General features: G+C 40.7%; 1 protein-coding gene across 4 annotated transcripts in view; it reads right to left on the reverse strand.

Annotated features, from left to right (window-relative positions):
• The window catches only part of LOC127451342 (serine/threonine-protein kinase SMG1-like), a 46,372-nt gene that overhangs the window by 7,709 nt on the left and 18,846 nt on the right, over positions 1-19,817 (reverse strand). For all 4 annotated transcript variants that reach the window (XM_051715949.1, XM_051715951.1, XM_051715950.1 and 1 more), the window contains 21 exons: positions 15,696-15,965; positions 15,255-15,399; positions 14,933-15,071; positions 14,157-14,378; positions 13,857-14,037; positions 13,173-13,334; positions 12,788-13,008; positions 12,005-12,159; positions 11,645-11,867; positions 10,263-10,509; positions 6,460-6,689; positions 5,340-5,588; positions 5,117-5,255; positions 4,920-5,029; positions 4,586-4,804; positions 4,201-4,394; positions 3,894-4,066; positions 3,438-3,717; positions 756-1,028; positions 339-573; positions 13-239 (listed from right to left, as the gene is read on the reverse strand). In XM_051715949.1, the coding sequence (XP_051571909.1) occupies positions 13-239; positions 339-573; positions 756-1,028; positions 3,438-3,717; positions 3,894-4,066; positions 4,201-4,394; positions 4,586-4,804; positions 4,920-5,029; positions 5,117-5,255; positions 5,340-5,588; positions 6,460-6,689; positions 10,263-10,509; positions 11,645-11,867; positions 12,005-12,159; positions 12,788-13,008; positions 13,173-13,334; positions 13,857-14,037; positions 14,157-14,378; positions 14,933-15,071; positions 15,255-15,399; positions 15,696-15,965 (4,294 nt within the window). The remainder of the gene's footprint in view (positions 1-12; positions 240-338; positions 574-755; positions 1,029-3,437; positions 3,718-3,893; positions 4,067-4,200; positions 4,395-4,585; positions 4,805-4,919; positions 5,030-5,116; positions 5,256-5,339; positions 5,589-6,459; positions 6,690-10,262; positions 10,510-11,644; positions 11,868-12,004; positions 12,160-12,787; positions 13,009-13,172; positions 13,335-13,856; positions 14,038-14,156; positions 14,379-14,932; positions 15,072-15,254; positions 15,400-15,695; positions 15,966-19,817) is intronic.

Raw genomic sequence — 19,817 nt, forward strand, 5'->3', positions numbered from 1 at the left:
CGTCCACTTTACCTGGTGACATTCAGATAGTGGTCGTCTGCATCCTCTTCTAGACCCATGGCAGTGTTACGAAGGTGGGCCTGCAAAACCTCACCTAACCCCTGCAGTGAAACTCCATCTGCACACTGATCAATAAGCGCATCCAGCTCTGCTAACATGGTCTCTAGCGTGCTCTCCCCCTTTAGCATATAGCGCAGAGCCTCTGGGAAGATAATCTGACGAAAGTTTGTGTTGAGCTCCTGCAAATAAGGGGGGGAAGGGCTAAGAAAGTGAAAAAGATGGACACAAAATGAGGTCACTTACACAAATCATACCATTAAATGAAGGAAGCGTATTACCTGAAGGCAGGTATAGACGCCGTTGGCCAGGTAGACAGCTTGTGAGGTTTCGGAAGGGCTAAGGAAGTCCAGGTCATGGGACAAGAGCTGGCACTGCCGCAACAGTTGCACGAGGCACGCGATGTTCCCACTCATACTGCAGAGCTCCTCCAAGAACCAGGCACCGTCACGGGATGTCAGGTCCACCAGCTGCTCTCCTGCACTCGCTGCGGCTCCCTCCATCACCAGGTTACGCCTGTCAAAGCACAGAAACATTCCTAAAGAACTTTCAAAAAACAAGTTCAGGCATAGAGGATAGAGAAAATGTCAAGACCCTTTCTGATGATAAATTCAGGATTCCCACACCTTTTGACTATGAAGTTTTTAATTCCTACATTTAAAATTGTACAGCTTTTTTTTAAAGCCACAGATACAGACCTGGTGAGGGCACAGAGGGCAGAGACGATGATGCCAGCCAAACTGAAGGAGCCGAGCCCAGCGTCCTCATGCAGGAAGACTTTGATGCAGCGTTCAATCTCCTGCAGCTGCTCCTCACACACAGGAACACTGGCGCCCTCTGTCTTAAGACGCTCCACCTGCCGTAGGAGTCGAGTGTTGGTCTCTGCTGCGTGGTGCTGCAGCGCCATCTCGATGCTGGACAGGAACGAACATGTGGCAGGAGGGGGCTGAGGGGCAAACTGCATTTCATACCTGAATGGTAAAAAGAGCCTTTTCTATAACTTAAGTCCATTTAATGTGCATTTCTCACAAATTATTATTTTACTGGCACTTTCACAAAAAAGTTTCCACCATAACTGCAAGCTTAGGAGGTTAGGACCCTTTTCTGTAATAAATTATAACCAGGCAAAGGTTTGGACACACTTGACTGAATTTGTAATTCTTTTTTTTTTTTCTCTCCCCAATTTGGAATGCCCAATTCTCACTACTTAGTAGGTCCTCACGGTGGCACGGTTACTCACCTCAATCCGGATGGCGGAGGACAAGTCTCAGTTGCCTCCGCTTCTGAGACAGTCAATCTGCGCATCTTATCAAGTGGCTCATTGTGCATGACACCGCAGAGACTCCACATGTGGAGGCTCATGCTACTCCCCACGATCCATGCACAACTTACCACGCGCCCCATTGAGAGCGAGAACCACTAATTTGCGTCCACGAGAAGGTTACCCCATGTGACTCTACCCTCCCTACCAACTGGGCCAATTGGGTTGCTTAGGAGACCTGGCTGGAGTCACTCAGCACACCCTGGATTCGAACTCACGACTCCAGGGGTGGCAGTCAGTGACAATACTCGCTGAGCTACCCAGGCCCCCCCTGAATTTGTAATTCTAATGAACCTGAAACTCTTTGATATAAAGGTTTACGCTTAAAGGTTTAAATGAGTTTTGTAGACAAATTTAAATTGTGCCAAGATATTAATTTCTTTACAAATAATTTATTTTATTTTTTTTAAACAATTTTATATAGAGTCAGACCAGAGATTGAAGGAAAAGCAATTCCACAAGTCAACCATACCATGGAAAGATAAAGTTTTAAAAAAGGCACAAAACCCCTTTTAAATTGTTCATTTAGATATATATTTTACAGTATTATAGTGCTATAATGGATTTTTTTAAGGAAATGGCATTATCCACCTCACATGAGGGGTGCACCATTTCTAAAACAACATTTTCAAACAGCAATATTTTATAATGGCAAAAGAGGGAAAGAATAATTTATTTTCACTTTAACAAAAAGCATTTTCCAGAGACATAAAATTATCTGAAAAATATGCACACTTTGTCATAACTCTTTTTTTTTTTTTTTTTACATTATAAGAGCCACATTTATGATGTTGCAGCATTTCAGCACTGTGTCACATCCATAATGTTTTAGAGGTTAAGTTTATATCACAAGCAATATTCAGTCAAATAAGTTGATACTTTCTGTACAAAGCTAACTTACGTTGATGTAAATTATGAACAACAAATGGTCTCTCTTTGTTACTTGAAACGCTTATAAAAATGCATTACGGACGTGACCGTTATGGACACTTCATATCAAATCATACGAATATCAATGAGAGAATCACAAGCCTCCACCGCTCGTTCTGTACAATTATGATTCTGACAGATCACTGACTATTGCTTTGATCTGTGACTTGTTTCAAGCTACTGCATTTATAGCCAGCATTTGGGAAGGGACCATTTTGACAAACTTTACCTTTTGAATTGTAATATGATCAACAATCAAATATTGCTGCACTATTATGCGTGTTCCGCTTATACTTAACTCCCGCCAGGGAACCATTCACACGGCGCAGTGCTGTCCGAAGCAGCCATTGCATACTTTATTACGCAGCCTTTTGATGCTTAGTATTAGTGCAATGCCATATCGTGATTTCAGTCTTATTACAATCCATCATGTATCATTGTTAGATATCATACGGATGTCTCAGAGATCAAAGTATACAAGTTTTAGCGTTCTGGATGGTTTTCCCCTCGTCATTTAAGTGCTGCTTTACAACAGTCACATCCGTAACGAAGAGATGCCACGCCCATAACAATGTTTTTTCCCCATTTATGTAAAAACAACAATTAATAAAAATGTAATATTACATGTTCTTAGGAGTGCCAACCCTCCTACATTATGTGGTTAGTGGTATTTCTAGAGTTTTTACAAAGTGTGCGGTCTCCCAAAAACTCATGTCTATTTTAGTCTCATCCGTAACGCAAGTTCATTTTCCGATCTAAATAGGAACAAAACTTATTTAGACTGAACATTTTCCGATGTCTGGACTTTATCTGCAGGTGTCTATGATTATTCATTCAAATGGTTCATGAGTGCTTTATATGTGATGTCAAATTTGACGTTTTCCCTGCAAATGTCATGTCTGTAATGCTGAAATTGTCCAAATTGCAAACGGCCAACATACACGGGAACTCCTTCAATACCGTTTAAAAAGCAAAAGCTAAACTATAATTTCTATAATTGAAGTTACCACATAATTCCCATACTTCCATGTGTGCTATTTAGTAATAATAAAGGATGAGTAAGGTTGTCCAAGCTTTTGACTGGTAGTGTACTTTTCTAACTGGAAACGCAAGCAGTAGTTGCACTCACTGGTGATAGATGGTCTGGCAGTGCTCCACGGTCATGTCACACACAAGCTCCTCCATCCACTGTTTCCACGCGTGGACTCTATGCCTGTGCAACACTGCACGGGGGTATAGCCGGGCAACGGTGGCATAGCTGTGAAGATGCTCGAGACAACCACGCAGTTGCGAACGTCGCTGCTGTAACAGAGCACTCACCTCTGCCTCCAGAGCCTCACACTGGCTGATCAGGTGTGCCTGGCCTGCGTTCTGCAGGAAGGATGTAGCTGGCACATAGCTGGGAGGACCTACAGTTTAAAAGGACCAAAACAACATTTTATGGAGCAATACAATGGCTAAGAATTTCACTATTTGCCCTTCACTATTTCACTATCAATAAATCCCAGAGAATTCAATAAATCCCAGAGAATTCATAAAAAAAATTTGTATTTTGAAAATGCATATTCCATTTAGAATTATGTACCTAGATCAATAGGGCTACTGATCTCCTGCAGGAGGCTGGCGAGCTGGGTGGCCTCCAGACTGGCAAAGGCAGCCTGGTACTGAGAGATCCACTGATCAAGATCAGACAGCTTCCCCTGAATGGCATCCTGTACAGTTCTCTGCCTGGACTGTAACTGAGTGTGCTCTGAGTACCTGTGGAGGGCATGGAAGAGGAGAAAGAATGGATTACAGGTTTTTATTCTATCATATCTAATCTATAAATCTTGTGTGCTTAATGATCAGGCAGCTGAGCCAAAAACTCAAACAGAAGTCATTGTTCTGCTAACCTATGCTCCAGGGTGTGAACTGGATGATCTGCTCTGGTGTCGGCTCCCTCTAGGAACTCCATCTCCTCCAGAAGCTTGTGCTGTACTTTCTCCGCTTGTGTGAGCTGCTCCTGCAGGCTTAGGTACTCATCTACCGCCTCCTCTACTTGTGGCAGTACACCGGTCATCTCCTCACGGTTTTTAAACCAGTTCACCTGAAAAACATGAAACAATTTTGGCTAGCAAACGCTTGCCAATTTTCTCAAACTTGTATACAAAAATGTTGTTACAAAGTTGCTGATGATGCAAGCTGTAGAAAAACATATGCAAATGTAATTTGTATATTAAAAGGCAATACTATGTTAAGCAGTTCTTTATTCAGTTCTGTACTATTAGTATTTCTCACCTTAATCTCCGCTACACGGGAGGAAAAGAGGCTACGGGTGATGTCTCGCTCCATCTCTCTCTTGCTCTGCTTGTTCTCTGCCTGCTGTCCTCCTCCTCCATACACGGCACCTGCAAACCCTACCTCCCCACCAGCTGTCCAGTCCACCAAGGGGTCATACACAAATGCCTCTAAGAGAGTCAAGAGTGTCTCTCTACCACGCCGCATTATCTGGATCACCTGATAGACACATGAAGGGAAGGAGACCAGTTTAATTTGCACATATTTTCTAAATTAGACTGCGATTGGTAGAGCATTGAATCAACAGGACAAAACTTAAAATGGCAATTCTCACCTGTTCACAGGAAAGTCTAAAGATGCCCTCCACTCCTGTGACCCCCAAAGCGGTCTCAATATTGTGTGTCATACGGAAAGGAACCTTCTCTGGTACTCTTAAGCTTTTTCCTGTGAAAATAATGTAGCATTAAAATGTCTATGCAAATTAACCAGTGTTTAGACATATTCTGACTTAAACAAGCTCCCTCAACTCACCCTTTTCAAAACAGACATTGTAGTCAATGTGCACCACCTCGCCTGTCGTCATATCAATCAGCACGTTGTCAAGGTGACGATCGCCCAATCCAATAATATATCCCACCATTGACATCACAGCAGTGGATCTGGCATAAGACTAAACAGGCACAACCATGTTTGGGTTAATTATAGTGCAATGCTTAAATTACACTTAATTTTGTCTCACAGTAGTTCCTCTGACCTGTGTGACACTCCACCACTCACTAGGGGTGGTACAGGAGCACCAGAGCTCCTTTGCCAGCAGGTTAGGGGGTGTGGCCTCCATCAGCTCCCGTAGCACATCTCTCATAACGCTGAGTGGCCAATCACGGCGTGATACATCCAAACTGAGACCGACAGCTTTCAAAGCAGGGCCGATCTTACTGTAGTACAGTTCACTGGGACGGGGGACCATGGGAAGGTTCTGGGGATGCTGGAAGGAGTCCTGTGCCTAGAGTTGAAAAAAGGCACAATGTTTATTCTAATCTTCTTTTAAAATTCTTAAGCAAAAAATAAAAAAAAAAAAAAAAAGTTAGGTGCCTAAACAATTAAAGAGATAGTTCACCCAAAAATTTCAATTGTTGTCATTTACACACCCTCATGTAGTTCCAAACCTGTATAACTTCTGTGGAACACAAAAGGAGACGTTAGGTAGAATGACATCCTGAAGTCACCATTCACTTTGATTGTATAGAAAAAGGATATTATTATTATTATTACTGGGACTAATGACTAATTTTGTGTTCGACAAGTAAAGAAAGTCATGCAAATTTGGAACAACATAATGGTAAATTATCCCTTTAACAAAACTTGTTCACATTAACCAAGTGTGGCGAGCGGGACGGGGCCGAGCGACGATGGGGCGGAACGAGGCCGGGATGGACACCTGGGGCGAATTATCTCGCCCAGCTTTTGTGATAGCAGTGTTGGCGGGCGAGGTATAAAGCCGCAACCAGAGCTGCAGTCGGGAGAGACACAGAGAGAGACGCAACAAAGCTGTGTGTGTGTGTGGTTGAGAGCTGCTGCCGAAAAGCAAAGCAACTGCATGGTTAGTGAGCTGAAAAGCCACTAAGGTGTGTGATGCTGAAAAGCGATGTGTGAATGGGAAGACACTGAAGTGTGAAAATAAATGGTGTACGTTTGGATGTGCACCCAGCTCCTGCTTCCTTCTTCCCAAATGAGCAGAGGTCTTTCACACAAAGTTAACCATAACCTACCAGGAAATGCATTATACAACTCGGCCATACAAGACAACCGTGTGTCATTGAAGACCACAGAGAATTTTTTTTTACAAGTATAATCCCTTATTTTTCCACCCTCACCTTCTGAGCTTGAAGCACAGTCTCACGCTGCTGCCAACGTTTGTACAGTCCGAACAGAGGAGTGGCTCCATCAACCCACTGGATGAGTCCTGATCTGGTGCCCAGTGGTGTGACGGAGTAGTGACGGGCGTGGAACCGCGGACTCTCCTTCTGATTCACCTTTGTGAACATGGTGTTGACTATGGACAAGAACTGCATGATCCTCTCATCCAAATGCAAGTCCTCCAGTCCTAAATCACAGAACACAAATTAATAAAGGTTTATATGGACATTTTCACTGCTGTGCAAAGGCCAAAACACAGTAACTACACATTTTGTCAATTAAGCTGATACCAAAATGGGGGTTCTTAGATTATCTGCCCTATGACAGACAGATTTGGCTCTACTATGCTTAGACCCAGAAAAAATTGAGTGTGAAAATTCCAGTAACCACAAAATCAACAATACAAAAAAGGCAAAGCACAGTAGTGTACAGTAATACAAAGACTGAATTATCTGCATTTTTAGGATAATGTCAAATAATTATTCATAGATTTTTAGACATATTTCTTCATGTACATATCTAATCGGTGCAGGCTATGGCTTGACATTCAAAAAAGTTTGAAGCCAATTTTCTTAGTTTAAGTGCTGACATAGTAGCTTGCTTTGTAGGACTGCACATACATTAGGTAGAGTTCAAGTCAGAAGTTTACATGCACTTAGGTTGAAGTCTTTAAAACTATTTTTTTTAACCACTCCACATATTTCACATTAGCAAACTACAGTTTTGGCAAGATTGGGAAAATCACAAGAAATCAGCCAAGACCTCAGAAAAAAAATATTTGTGGACCTCCACAAGCCTGGGTCATCCTTGGGCGCAATTTCCAAATGCCTGAAGGTACCACATTCATCTGTACAAACAACAGTACACAAATATAAACACCATGGGACCACGCAGCCATCATACCACTCAGGAAGGAGACGCATTCTGTCTCCTAGAGATGAACGTAATTTGGTGCGAAAAGTGCAAATCAATCCCAGAACAACAGCAAAGGACCTTGTGAAGATGGAGGAAACAGGTAGACAAGTATCTATATCCACAGTAAAATGAGTCCTATATCGACATAACCTGAAAGGCTGCTCAGCAAGGAAGATGCTACTGCTCCAAAACCACCATAAGAAGAAAAAAAAAAAAAACAGAATACAGTTTGCCAGTGCACATGGGGAAAAAGATCTTTCTTTTTGGAGAAATGTCCTTTGGTCTGATGAAACAAAAATTGAACTTTTTGGCCATAATGACCATTGTCATGTTTGGATGAAAAAGGGTGAGGCTTGCAAGCCGAAGAACACCATCCTAACCATGAAGCATGGGGGTGGCAGCTAAAGGTGAACCGATATATCAGTTTTGCCAATTAATCAGCATCGATAACATATTTCTGGAACTATCGGTTATCTGCAAAAATCCACATCGATAGTTTTTCCCCGTTACGTCCGGTGCTGGAGTGGCTGGGAAGGGTCCACTGTCGTTACACAGTATGAGAGCGGCCTCTAGGAGGCAAAATAAAACTAATCACATCACTGATGCCTTGTGCTGTTTTTGACACGTGAGACTACACTCTGCATGGAGCGGAACACTTCAGATGCAGATTTAAAACATCAACAACGAAAAGGTATACAGTACACTACAATACACAATGTCATTTCATTATAAAGTAATTAATTTGTTGACTAGATGCTGCATTAGTAGAGAACAGCAGTATGTTTACCGACAAGGCTGAGAGGACGCTAACATTAAAGCTAACCTCAAGCTGTTAGAACAATGTGACAAAAATACACGCAAGTTCTTCCCAAATGTTTAAATGTCACAACTGTTACCATCTTTTACCATCTATTTGCATTACTTTATATCCAGCTGGTCACATTTATGCATGTTGCATATGTAAAGCTAGTGATGTGAGAAAGCAAGTTAATATCTTCATGCAGCCAAGAGAAACATATAAACAAATCAGAAATGTATCTGATTTAAATTACATTTTTTTATCCTCACTGTAATACGATGACTTCAGATCGATCACATTCTTGCACTAAAAAAGGCTAGACACAGCGCAATAAATACAGTTTAACAAAGCAGGTGTTTCAATATGCTTTTAAAGTTCTTTTTAATTAGACACATCACCTAAAAAACAGTGCTCCTACACGAGATGCTGAATAAACCAAAACAAAGGGAAACAAAGACATTCGTCTAGTGCGCGTTTACATAGAAAAACAAATGGATGGCTGCAAAAGCGTTCGATGTGAACAGCCCCTTACAGTTGGTGGAGGTCTTTGGGCATTGCGTCTTGCTCTCTTATAAGAGTTTCTCAGATTAAGCAATGAGTTGTTTAAATGTTTTCTCAGGAAGGATGTTCAACTTGGAAATATGTGTCTCAAGATTCTCGTGTTCGGTTCCAGTCTGTTGCGTTCTGTCTCTTTGAACAGCCCTTGGCCTGGGCTCAAAGTCTGAGCAGCTTCACCACCGAGTTCAGCCAAATACCACTGCTATCTGTGAATATTGCTACTCTACATACAACTGTACTGAATAAAAAACAATGTGGTATTTCGCTGTTATTATGAAGCTTGAGTCTGGAGTAGTAGGAATCAATGCAAGTGTAACACCATGTGAACTGTCTATTGAAGCGTTTGCCCCCCTCATTTTACTTTTGACTTAACATTTGAGAATATGGACCAACTAAAACTTTAATTTATTTTATGCACATTAGTTGAAAATGAAATGCTCTTTTTTTAACAGCCAGGATAGGAATGTTCTATGCAATAATATAACGGTGCTGAATGGTTTATGTATTTATTGTGCCCTCTTGTGGACCAAGGAAACAACGTCAATTTAAAAATTAGCTGACTTTAGAATTCAAATATTAGTTCATATATTAATATTTATTTCATTCAAAAGTACAATACATTTTCATGGTTCATTCAGTACTGTTTATTTTTGTAATAATGTTCAGCACTATTTTACTTTGTTATTTTTTCCATTCAGTATCAATTTTAAAAACTATCGGTTGATTAATCGGTTATCGGCAGGTACTGCCCAAATTAATTATCGGTAAAATCGTTCGACCTCTAGTGGCAGCAACAGAGGGACTGGTGCCCTTCACAAAATTGATGGCACTATAAGGAAGGAAAATGATGTGGATATATTGTAGCAAAATCTCAAGACATCAGCCAGAAGTTAAAGCTCGGTCACAAATGGGTCTTCCAAATGGACAAATGACCCTAAGCATACCTCCAAAGTTGTGGCAAAATGGCGTAAGAACAACAAAGTCAAGGTATTGGAGTGGCCATCACAAAGCCCTGACCTCAATCCGATAGAAAATTTGTGGGCAGAACTGAAAAAGCGTGTGCGAGCAAGGAGGCCTACAAACCTGACTCAGTTACACCAGTTCTGTCTGGAGGAATGGGCCAAAATTCCAGCAACTTATAGTGAGAAGCTTGTGGAAGGCTCCTCAAAACGTTTGACCTAAGTTAAACAATTTAAAGGCAATGCTACCAAATACAAACAAAGTGTATGTAAACTTCTGACCCATTGGGAATGTGATGAAAGAAATAAAAGTTGAAATAAATAATTCTCTCTACTATTTTTCTGACATTTCACATTCTTAAAATAGTGATCCTAGCTGACCTAAGACAGGGAATGTTTTCTACCATTAAATGTCAGGAACTGTGAAAAGGTCCACCAAGAGTGTAAATGTATTTGGCTAAGGTGTATGCAAACTTCTGACTTCAACTGTATGTAATGTCTTGGAAACATGCCCTTAACCATGTCCTACCTTTGAAGAGGTAAGGATAGTTTCTGCCATCAGAGCCAAGGAAGTAGAGTTTTTTGGGTTTAGTTTTAGTGGGTAGAATGGTGATGGTGTTGCCCACACTCTGGATGGTGACTGCATCAGTAGCAGACACCTCCCCTGGCAGTGCCATCTCAGTGTTTGTCATGGCAGCGAGGCGGGGGCTGATCTCATCCAGCTGCAGAAGGTAACTGGCTCGTTTCTGCGCCCTCTGCTGCAAGCTCAGCATGATCTGTGACCAGACAGGTAGAATTACAAAATGCACAATGCAGAGCATGCATATAAGCATTTCCTAATTTCATCAGCATACATATGTACACAGCTGGTCTGACAAAGGATCGGTCACCAACAGGGTATGAATGTAACTTTGAAACAGTGGCTGGTAAATGCCTAATTTTACCAGCCACTTTTATATATATATATATATATATATATATATATATATATATATATATATATATATATTTATAAAGTAAACCTGCAGAGTTGCATTCACAATGCATGTTAAAGTGAACAAAACTCAGAGCACCTCCTGAACTAGTCTGAGATCATTTGCAGCATTCTTATAGATGACACTATCCTTGCAAACTGTTTACAGACAACAGAAACAGAAAGAGTGAGAACGTGCTTCGTGCGTGAGCTGCAAAGCGCCATTGAACCTCTGAACAAACTACAAATCAGATGAGCATCGATGGCTTTTCTTTCATCTGTTGCATTTCTTCAAGTGCCTGTCTTTTTGTCTAACAGCTTTTCTTATCATTTGTCACTACGAGATGTCTTATGGGTCGCCTGCCATAGTGGCGGGTAGACAACAAAAACTTCCCAGCCACTGCACATGGAAAATGCCAATTTCACAGCATAAGAAAATGCTAAATTCATACCTTGGTTGCAAAGGTTGACTAGTCATCCAACAACCAAATAGGTAATTAGCAAGGTCAACTAGTTAATGTAGTTTTTTAACTTTAAATGTCTTTAGAGGTGGCACTTCAATTAGCATGCTTTAGCTGTTATACAGTTTGCATGGTAAACCCCTTTATGAAAAGTTCTTTAAATGTATTCCTTTTAAAGCATTACTGCAGTAGCTATACATATGCACAGATGTTAAGTCACGTCTTGCAATGTTTTTCTAACGTCCCGCCACAAGCAGTTTTAAGATGCTGTGTTAACTAATGCTCAAAAAATAAATAAATGTAAAAAAAATCCGCTTTTTTTTAACACAACAACATGTCTTATGTAAACAATTCTAAACGCATCCGATCAGGGTCAGGTGAACCCAAAACCAGACCGATTAGCTAACTAGTTCTTCTGGCAACCCACCGATTAGTCGATTTTGAAAATATGTGGATTTGCACACCCCTTGTCCTGACCTGTTTGAAGGGCACCCAGCTGCTGGCAGGATTGGCTGGATTGAGAGGGTTTCTCAGCCTCTCTAGTGCATTGTGGATGGCCTCTCCGTATGTCTCCTGAAACCATGCCTCATGAGGTGTTTCTGACGGAGCAGCTGTTATGCTGCGAACGTGATCCAGTGCAAAAACCACAGGCTTCATCAGAGCTGAGTGTTTCTCTCTCATAATAGCCACCTTCTCATCTCTAATCAATAACAAACACATGAGAAAAGGGAAAGAGAATTTAAATGATTGTTGAAGAAAAGAATGAGTCATGGTCTCCAATGATGTTTGTGTCAGCCTTGTCATAGTATTGGTTCGCCTGGCAGGGTTGTGACTCACTTGCGCAGAGTATTATTGTTCTGGACTCTCTTCACCTCATCCTCCAGCTGTTGAACCCTGCGCAAGACGTGCATGTGTTGCTGCTGCAAGACTCCCAGCCAGAGCTCATCCCAGAGCAAAGTGACCCTCCTCAGCTCACCCACCAACATCTGCACCTGCACACACAAGAATCAACATACTGATTAATAACTTTTTATTGAGGCTTTAAGACGGACAACAAAAATCAGACTTTTGGTGTATCCGACTTAAATTTGTTCAATTGTTAGTAGTCTGAACAGCAAAAACCGCATGTTATCTGATTTTTACAAACCTGATACACACCACATTCATATGTGGTTGAGAATACACAAATTTTTGCTTACTCTTTGCACATATAGCCAACTAATTGACACCCACTATGCAGTGAAATGTCTTTGCACAGCATATGGATGAATGTGTAAATACAGTAATGCTACATTAATAGCAAGATATCATGAAAGACATGAGCAGAGCAAAAGTTTCCAGTTTTCCGTCCTCTCTTTTCATACTGTTATCTACTCTCAGTTGTTGGATATGAAAAAGTCTCTTGCCATGGTGCTCACAATTACATCAATACTCTGCCAATCGATGCACAGTAGATACACTGGATATAATACTATCTGAACAAACAGATCAGATTTATTCACATACAAAATGACAGTGCGAACAGTCAGTCCTAAAGATTGGATTTAAAAAACATTAGATTTATATGCAGTGCAAACAAAGTCTTAGTGTCTTCTAAACGAAAAGCCCATTCTGCAATACCTGTAGCACCATGGTGGGTTTGGCAGAAGAGAGCTTGTCTACAATCTTGCTGTAGCAGTCCTGCATCATTGCTTGGTCCTCACTAGAATACATCACCATCTCCTCCCCACGGCTACTCTCCTGAGAAGTTGGGTCGCTGCCCGTCTCACTCTCTCCTCCACAAAGAGCCTCTCCCTGCATGTTGCCCAGCAGGGTGGGCAAGGCTGATGGCAGTTTATTACCTGACACGTGTGAATAGGCAAGGGCTTTCAGTACATTAGGTCATTAAAACAAACAGTTTGTTTAATAAACTAGAACACTTGCACCAAATGTTTTGGATTAGATAATAACAGCATCTTAAATACAAAAGCCCTAACTGACAACTGAATGGAAGTACAGTAAGTACCTGCAGCCTGAGCCTCTCCCCCGAGAGAGATGGAGCCCACAATGGCTGGGTAGAGGATGAGGTGGGGTGAGTCTTGGGCCACCCTACATAGCAGGCTGCAGATGCTCTGGCGAATGTAGGCCTCAGGATGATTCAGCCTAGAGAATAACTGAGGGATAATACCTATAGAGAAAACAGACAGTTCAACTACCTGACACACAACACTCACTTCAATCATGTGACAAAAACAGGGCTGTAATTACCACAGAAACTGAGGGGGACATGTCCTAGACCTAAGATAAGTGGTCATTCAATATGTGGTACTCAATGACCAATTTTTCAAACTTTACATTTGTTCCCCCCAATCCTTGGTATTTGGCTAAATTCATTGGATATCATTACTGCCATGCAAGGACAAAACATTGCAATAACACATTTTGTCAAAATTGAGTTTTTGCCAAAAATCAGGTATCTTAGACTATCTGTCCTGTGAAAGACAGGCTCAACTATGCTTAGTTGTAGAGAACAGAGTGAGAAAACAAACACCCATACTAAAACAAGGTGAAACGCAGTACTTTCAAACCATTTTTCTCAGTTATAATATTGGCATATTTTCTTCTATACAAGCGGTTTTAACTTCCTTGTGTTTATAAGATTTATAGAGAATGGGGTTTTGTTTATGGTATCAGATGTTCCTGTTCTTACCTCTCCAGGGTGCAGTGGGGGTGGATGCCAGACCGTGCTCCAGACTCTCTCTCAACTCCCCAGCATGCTTCACCAGCAAACGCAACAGACGAAGGGTTGCCATGACGATTACATCATCGCTGCTCTGTTTGCTGCTCTGGTTGTTCAGGAGAAGCTTAGGATCATCTTCATCAATGGGCATCTGATGATCAGAACATCATGTCCCAAAGTCACAAAAATGACTTAAAACTTGCACTTTTAGCAACAGTAATAATTTATGCACTATTACTGGACAAGTTTCTCCAGATAGAATTCTCTGACCTGTCCAGCATTGAGTTTAAGGAAGGTGAAGTATGCACTGCAGGAGACCCGGTACAGGCTGAAGATCCGATCAACCACTCGCCTCCACACCCCAATCAGCCCATCAGTCACACTTTCCTCTACCTCTGACAGCCATGGACAGGCACTTAGCAGCTGTCTGCCAATAACATCCACCATATCGTCCTCATCATCATCTTCATTCTGCAAGGCCATGTCCTCATCCTGCAGGAAGACAAATATGATATAGATAAATAAACATCCATACACAGCAAGACAACACACCCATACACAGCAAGACAACACACCCACACACAACCCAGCAGGTACAGAATATAAACAACAATAAATAATTAATCCGTCAATATAGAGACAGACACGCAGAAACAATCAACTAGACCAATGATTTTCAACCCATAGGGGTCCATGAAAGTACTACAGATTTTTCTCACATTTTCATGACATTTCTAACTATTTAAATGAACATCAAAGATCTGAAAATAAATGTTGCATAATAATGGCAGGTAATGTTTAACAAAAATTATCTCAGTGTTAACATGACAATCTAGCCTTTTATATTGGGAGTCGCTTGGTAGGCTGAGAGTTAGGGTGGGGGCCACCTGGGTCTGTAAAGGTTGAAAACCCCTGATCTAAACCCATTAAAAAAATTAAAAAAAGATCCCCTTCTCCCCCCACTGAAGTCTGATGTAAAATGTAGCAATGAAACAATCTTGTGGAAGTAAAAGCAAAAACCTGCATCAAAAAGCAAACTCGCTGACCTGAATTCCTGCTGGGCGACACATAGCTTGACCCAAAATGCTGAAAATGGTTTCCTTGTCCTCATCAATGGTGCCTGCTGGGAGCAACTCCTCTAATTCTTTCTTCTCACCAAGGAGCAGAGGGACCCCCTCTCCTTGGCTAATAGCACACAGAAAAAAACAGCAGTTAGATTGAGAAGACACAATGGTAGATTGTACCGTTTTAAATTCAAATGTTGCGTTTACATTGACTAAACAATTGTACCTTTCCTCTTCAACTTTAATTTTACATTAAAACAATGAATTCATTTTTGCTGACTAAATTAATCAGAGGAATAAATACCTTGCATTGTCAACAACCTTCCTGCCCCATCTGTACGCCCAGGTGGCCAAAGCAGCCCATGATTTTGCCACTTCAGGAGCCTGGGTAGTTGAAATCTGGTACAGCTGCCCCAGGACAAAGTCTGACTCCCCAACACCAACACTGACTGGAGACAAAAACAAACACAAACCTTTAGTACTCTACAGATCATGACAGAGAGACAAAAGACAACACTAAAAGCCACTAGTACTGCTAAAAAAACCTTGTAGCACTTAAAATAAATGATTAGTATTACATTCATATTTATTTTCAACAGAAAAAAACACCTAACATGGACTTTTCAGCATTTGTGTTATACACAGTGTAAGTTAAGGATCAGATCAGAACAAAACAAAATAAAATAAATAAAATAAAGAACAGAGAAACCATGCTGGTGGACTAAAGGGACTAAGCCTCTTTTACCTGTGGTCTCTGTAGTAATGTGTGGCATTCCCTGATCCTCTAGTGGCAGCTCCAAAAGGCCAGAGATGTTCTTGGAGAGGGTGGAGAGGCTGGTAGACCCAGAGTTCCTCTTCACCACTATTTTGAGTTGTGGTGTCAAATCCTTCCAGTCAGCCAAAAGCCACTTGCACAGAGTGAGAACAGAGCGACAGGCCGCACTCTCACACTTCCCAGAGTGACAGTAGGATAGAGCACAGGAGCTCAGCATTTCCATAGCTGATATGGACTGACCTAAAGACAGTGAGGAAGTGTTCACACATGGTCATGAATAATATTCTGTAAACATTCAAATAAGCCTTACACTGACTCGTTTCTTTAAAAAAAAAAGTAATGCTAAACAAATTGGTCCAACCAAATTATTTGGCTGAGACCAACTGTAAAGGGAAAAAAATATATACAGACACTGTGTGTGTGTGTGTGTGTGTGTATATATATATATATATATATTAGTGCTGTCAGTTGATTAAATGAATCATGATAAATCACAGATTTTTAAAGTGCAGAAATTTCACTCAAAATATACTTCTGTCAAAATGCATTTATTTCCTTCTTAGGAAAGAAAACAAAATATGTAACAATACACAGGGCTGTGAAAAAGTATTTTCCCCCATCCTGATTTCTTCTGTTTTTGTGTAAATCTCATACTAAATTGTTTCAAAAACTCTAACTAAATCTAACATAAAACAAAGGCAATCTGAGTAAACATAAAATACAGTTTTTAAATGATAATGTTATTTATTGAAGCAAAAAAGTTATCCAATACCAACTGGGCCTATGTGAAAAAGAATTTAGTTACTAAATCCCCAAATCCCCATAATGGGGTTCAGCTGGACTAGACACACCCAGGCCTGATTACTGCCAGCCCTGTTCAATCAAATCAACACCTAAATATAACTTTTTCCAGCAGCATGAAGTTGGCTAAAAGGTCTCACCCAGTAGCACACTATGCCAAGGCCGAAAGAAATTCTAGAAATGAGGAAAAAGCTGATTGGAATACATCAGTCTGGGAAGGGTTACAAAGCTATTTCAAATGCTCTGGGACTCCAAAGAACCACAGTGAGATCCATTATCTCCAAATGGAGAAAACTTGGCACAGTAGTGAACCTTCCCAGAAGTGGCTGACCTTCCAAAATTCCTCCAAGAGCACAGCAACGACATCCAGGAAGTCACAAACAAGCCAAGGACAACATCCAAGGAACTGGAGGCCTCTCTCGCATCAATAAAAGTCACTGTTCATGACTCCATTGTCAGAAAGACACTGGCCAAAAATGGCATTCAATGAAGAGTGGCAAGAAGAAAACCACTGCTTACCCAGAAGAACATTAAGGCTCATCTGAATTTTGCCAAAACACACCTTGATGATCCTCAGAGCTTTTGGGAGAATGTTCTGTGGACTGATGATATATCAAAAGTGGAACTGTTTGGAAGACAGGGGTCCCGTTACATCTGGCGTAAATCAAACATAGAATTCCACAAAAAGAACATCACACCTACAGTCAAGCATGGCGGTGGTAGTGTGATGGTGTGGGGATGCTTTGCTGCTTCAGGGCCAGAGCGACTTTCAATAATTGAGAGAAACATGAATTCTGCTCTCTACCAGAAAATCCTCAAGAAGAACGTCTGGTCATTAGTCTGTGAGTTGAAGCTCCAGCGCAACTGGATTATGCAGCGAGACAATGATCCAAAGCATAGAAGTCCGCCTCTGAATGACTCAAAAGAAGCTAAATTAAAGTTTGAGTGCCCTAGTCAAAGTCCTGACTTGAAACCAATTGAGATGCTGTGGCAGGACCTTAAACGGGAGGTTCATGCTCGAAAACCATCCAATGTGGCTGAACTAAAGCATTTCTGCAAAGAAGAGTGGGATAAAATTCCACCACAGTGTTGTGAAAGACTGATCTCCAGTTATCAGAAGTGTTTTGTTGCAGTTGTTGCTGCTAAAGGTGGCACAAACAAGTTTAAGGGGGGCGTTAGTTTTTCACATGGGTGATATAGGTGTTGGATAACTTTTTTGCTTCAATAAAAAAAAAAAAAAAATATATATATATATATATATATATATATATATATATATATATATATATATTTGAAAACTGTATTTTCTGTTTACTCAGGTTGCCTTTGTTTTATGTTATATCTCGTTTGAAGATCTAAAACAATTTAGTATGAAAAATACACAAAAATAGAAGAAATCAAATTCACAACACTGTAATGCTTTATTAACATTTTCCAAACAAAGCCTTCCACAGTATAAAGATATAAAATATGCATTAAAATAGCACCAATTCAAGTACCATGAAATGTTTTCCAAAGTCTCAGTGGGAGTTTGACTAATTGTAAGAACTAATCCCCACATAGGTTCATTGCAATGGGCATTAAATCCCTTAAACTCTCATCCTCCACAATAATAATCTGCCAGTAGACTGTGGCTATCCGCTTTGTTACAGCAATCCTGAAGCCGCATTCATGATTCACGTCAGGGCATCAGCATCGAGTGCCACTTTTCTAATGCTTGCAGACAAAAACGACTCATTCTGTGTTTTGGTGATAGTTAAGTCTTGGCGTGCTTCTGTGGTAATTTAACTGTGTCTGTCTTAGGCTAAAAAAATACTCGATTTCTGTCAAGTTCCATCGAGGCTAGTTTTGTACAACAAACATCGTTAAGAGCTCCTTTCTCCATGACTGTATCATTGACACTAAATCATTGCTGTGTGCATCAGTGTAATGACTCTGGGCGAACACACTGCAAAGGTTCCACCCTTCCAACCAGTGTTTATATGCTGTATTAACGGTAAATGCGTTAATCTTGATTAAAAAATAATAATAATATGCGTTAAACTTTAATCACACGCATTAATTTTTACATATTTATATTGTTCATTAACTAAATCTAGAGGAATTCAGAAAGGCAGTCACTTCAGACACAACGATGCACCCACTATTTTTTGTACACATTTGAAGTCAGACGTTTACAGACACCATGGCCGAATACATTTAAACTCAGTTTTTCACAATTCCTGACATTAATCGTAGAAAACATTCCCTGTCTTAGGTAAATTAAGATCATTATTTTAAGAATGTGAAATGTCAGAATAATAGTAGAGAGAATTATTTATTTCAGGTTTTATTTCTTTCATCACATTCCCAGTGGGTCAGAAGTTTACATTTTGTTAGTATTTGGTAGTATTTCCTTTAAATTGTTTAACTTGGGTCAAATGTTTTGGGTAGCCTTCCACAAGCTTCTCACAATAAGTTGCTGGAATTTTGGCCCATTCCTCCAGACAGAACTGGTGTAAGATTTGTAGGCCTCCTTGCTCGCACACGCTTTTTCTGTTCTGCCCACAAATTTTCTATCAGATTGAGGTCAGGGCTTTGCGATGGCCACTCCAATACCTTGACTTTGTTGTTCTTACGCCATTTTGCCACAACTTTGGAGGTATGCTTGGGGTCATTGTCCATTTGGAAGACCCATTTGCGAGCGAGCTTTAACTTCCTGGCTGATGTCTTGAGATGTTGCTTCAATATATCCACATAATTTTCCTTGCTCATGATGCCATCTATTCTGTGAAGTGCACCAGTCCATCCTGCAGCAAAGCACCCCCACAACATGATGCTGCCACCCCCATACTTCATGGTTGGGATGGTGTTCTTTGGCAAGCCTCATCCTTTTTCCTCCAGACATGGTCATTATGGCCAAAACAATGGTCATTATGGCCAAATAGTTCAAGTTTTGTTTCATCAGACTGGAGGACATTTCTCCAAAAAGTAAGATATTTGTTCCCCATGTGCACTTGCAAACTGTTGACTGGCTTTTTTAAAAGTGGTTTTGGAGCAGTGGCTTCTTCCTTGCTGAGCAGCCTTTCAGGTTATGTCGATATAGAACTTTTTTTTACTGTGGATACAGATACTTTTCCTCCAACATCTTCACAAGTTCCTTTGTTGTTGTTCTGTGATTGATTTGCACTTTTCGCAACAAACTATGTTCATCTCTGGGAGATGAAATGCGTCTTCTTACTGAGCGGTATGATGGCTACGTGGTCCCATGGTGTTTATACTTGCATACTATTGTTTGTACAGATGAACATG

This window comes from Myxocyprinus asiaticus, chromosome 14 (assembly GCF_019703515.2).
Source record: "Myxocyprinus asiaticus isolate MX2 ecotype Aquarium Trade chromosome 14, UBuf_Myxa_2, whole genome shotgun sequence".
Classification (NCBI taxonomy): domain Eukaryota; kingdom Metazoa; phylum Chordata; class Actinopteri; order Cypriniformes; family Catostomidae; genus Myxocyprinus; species Myxocyprinus asiaticus.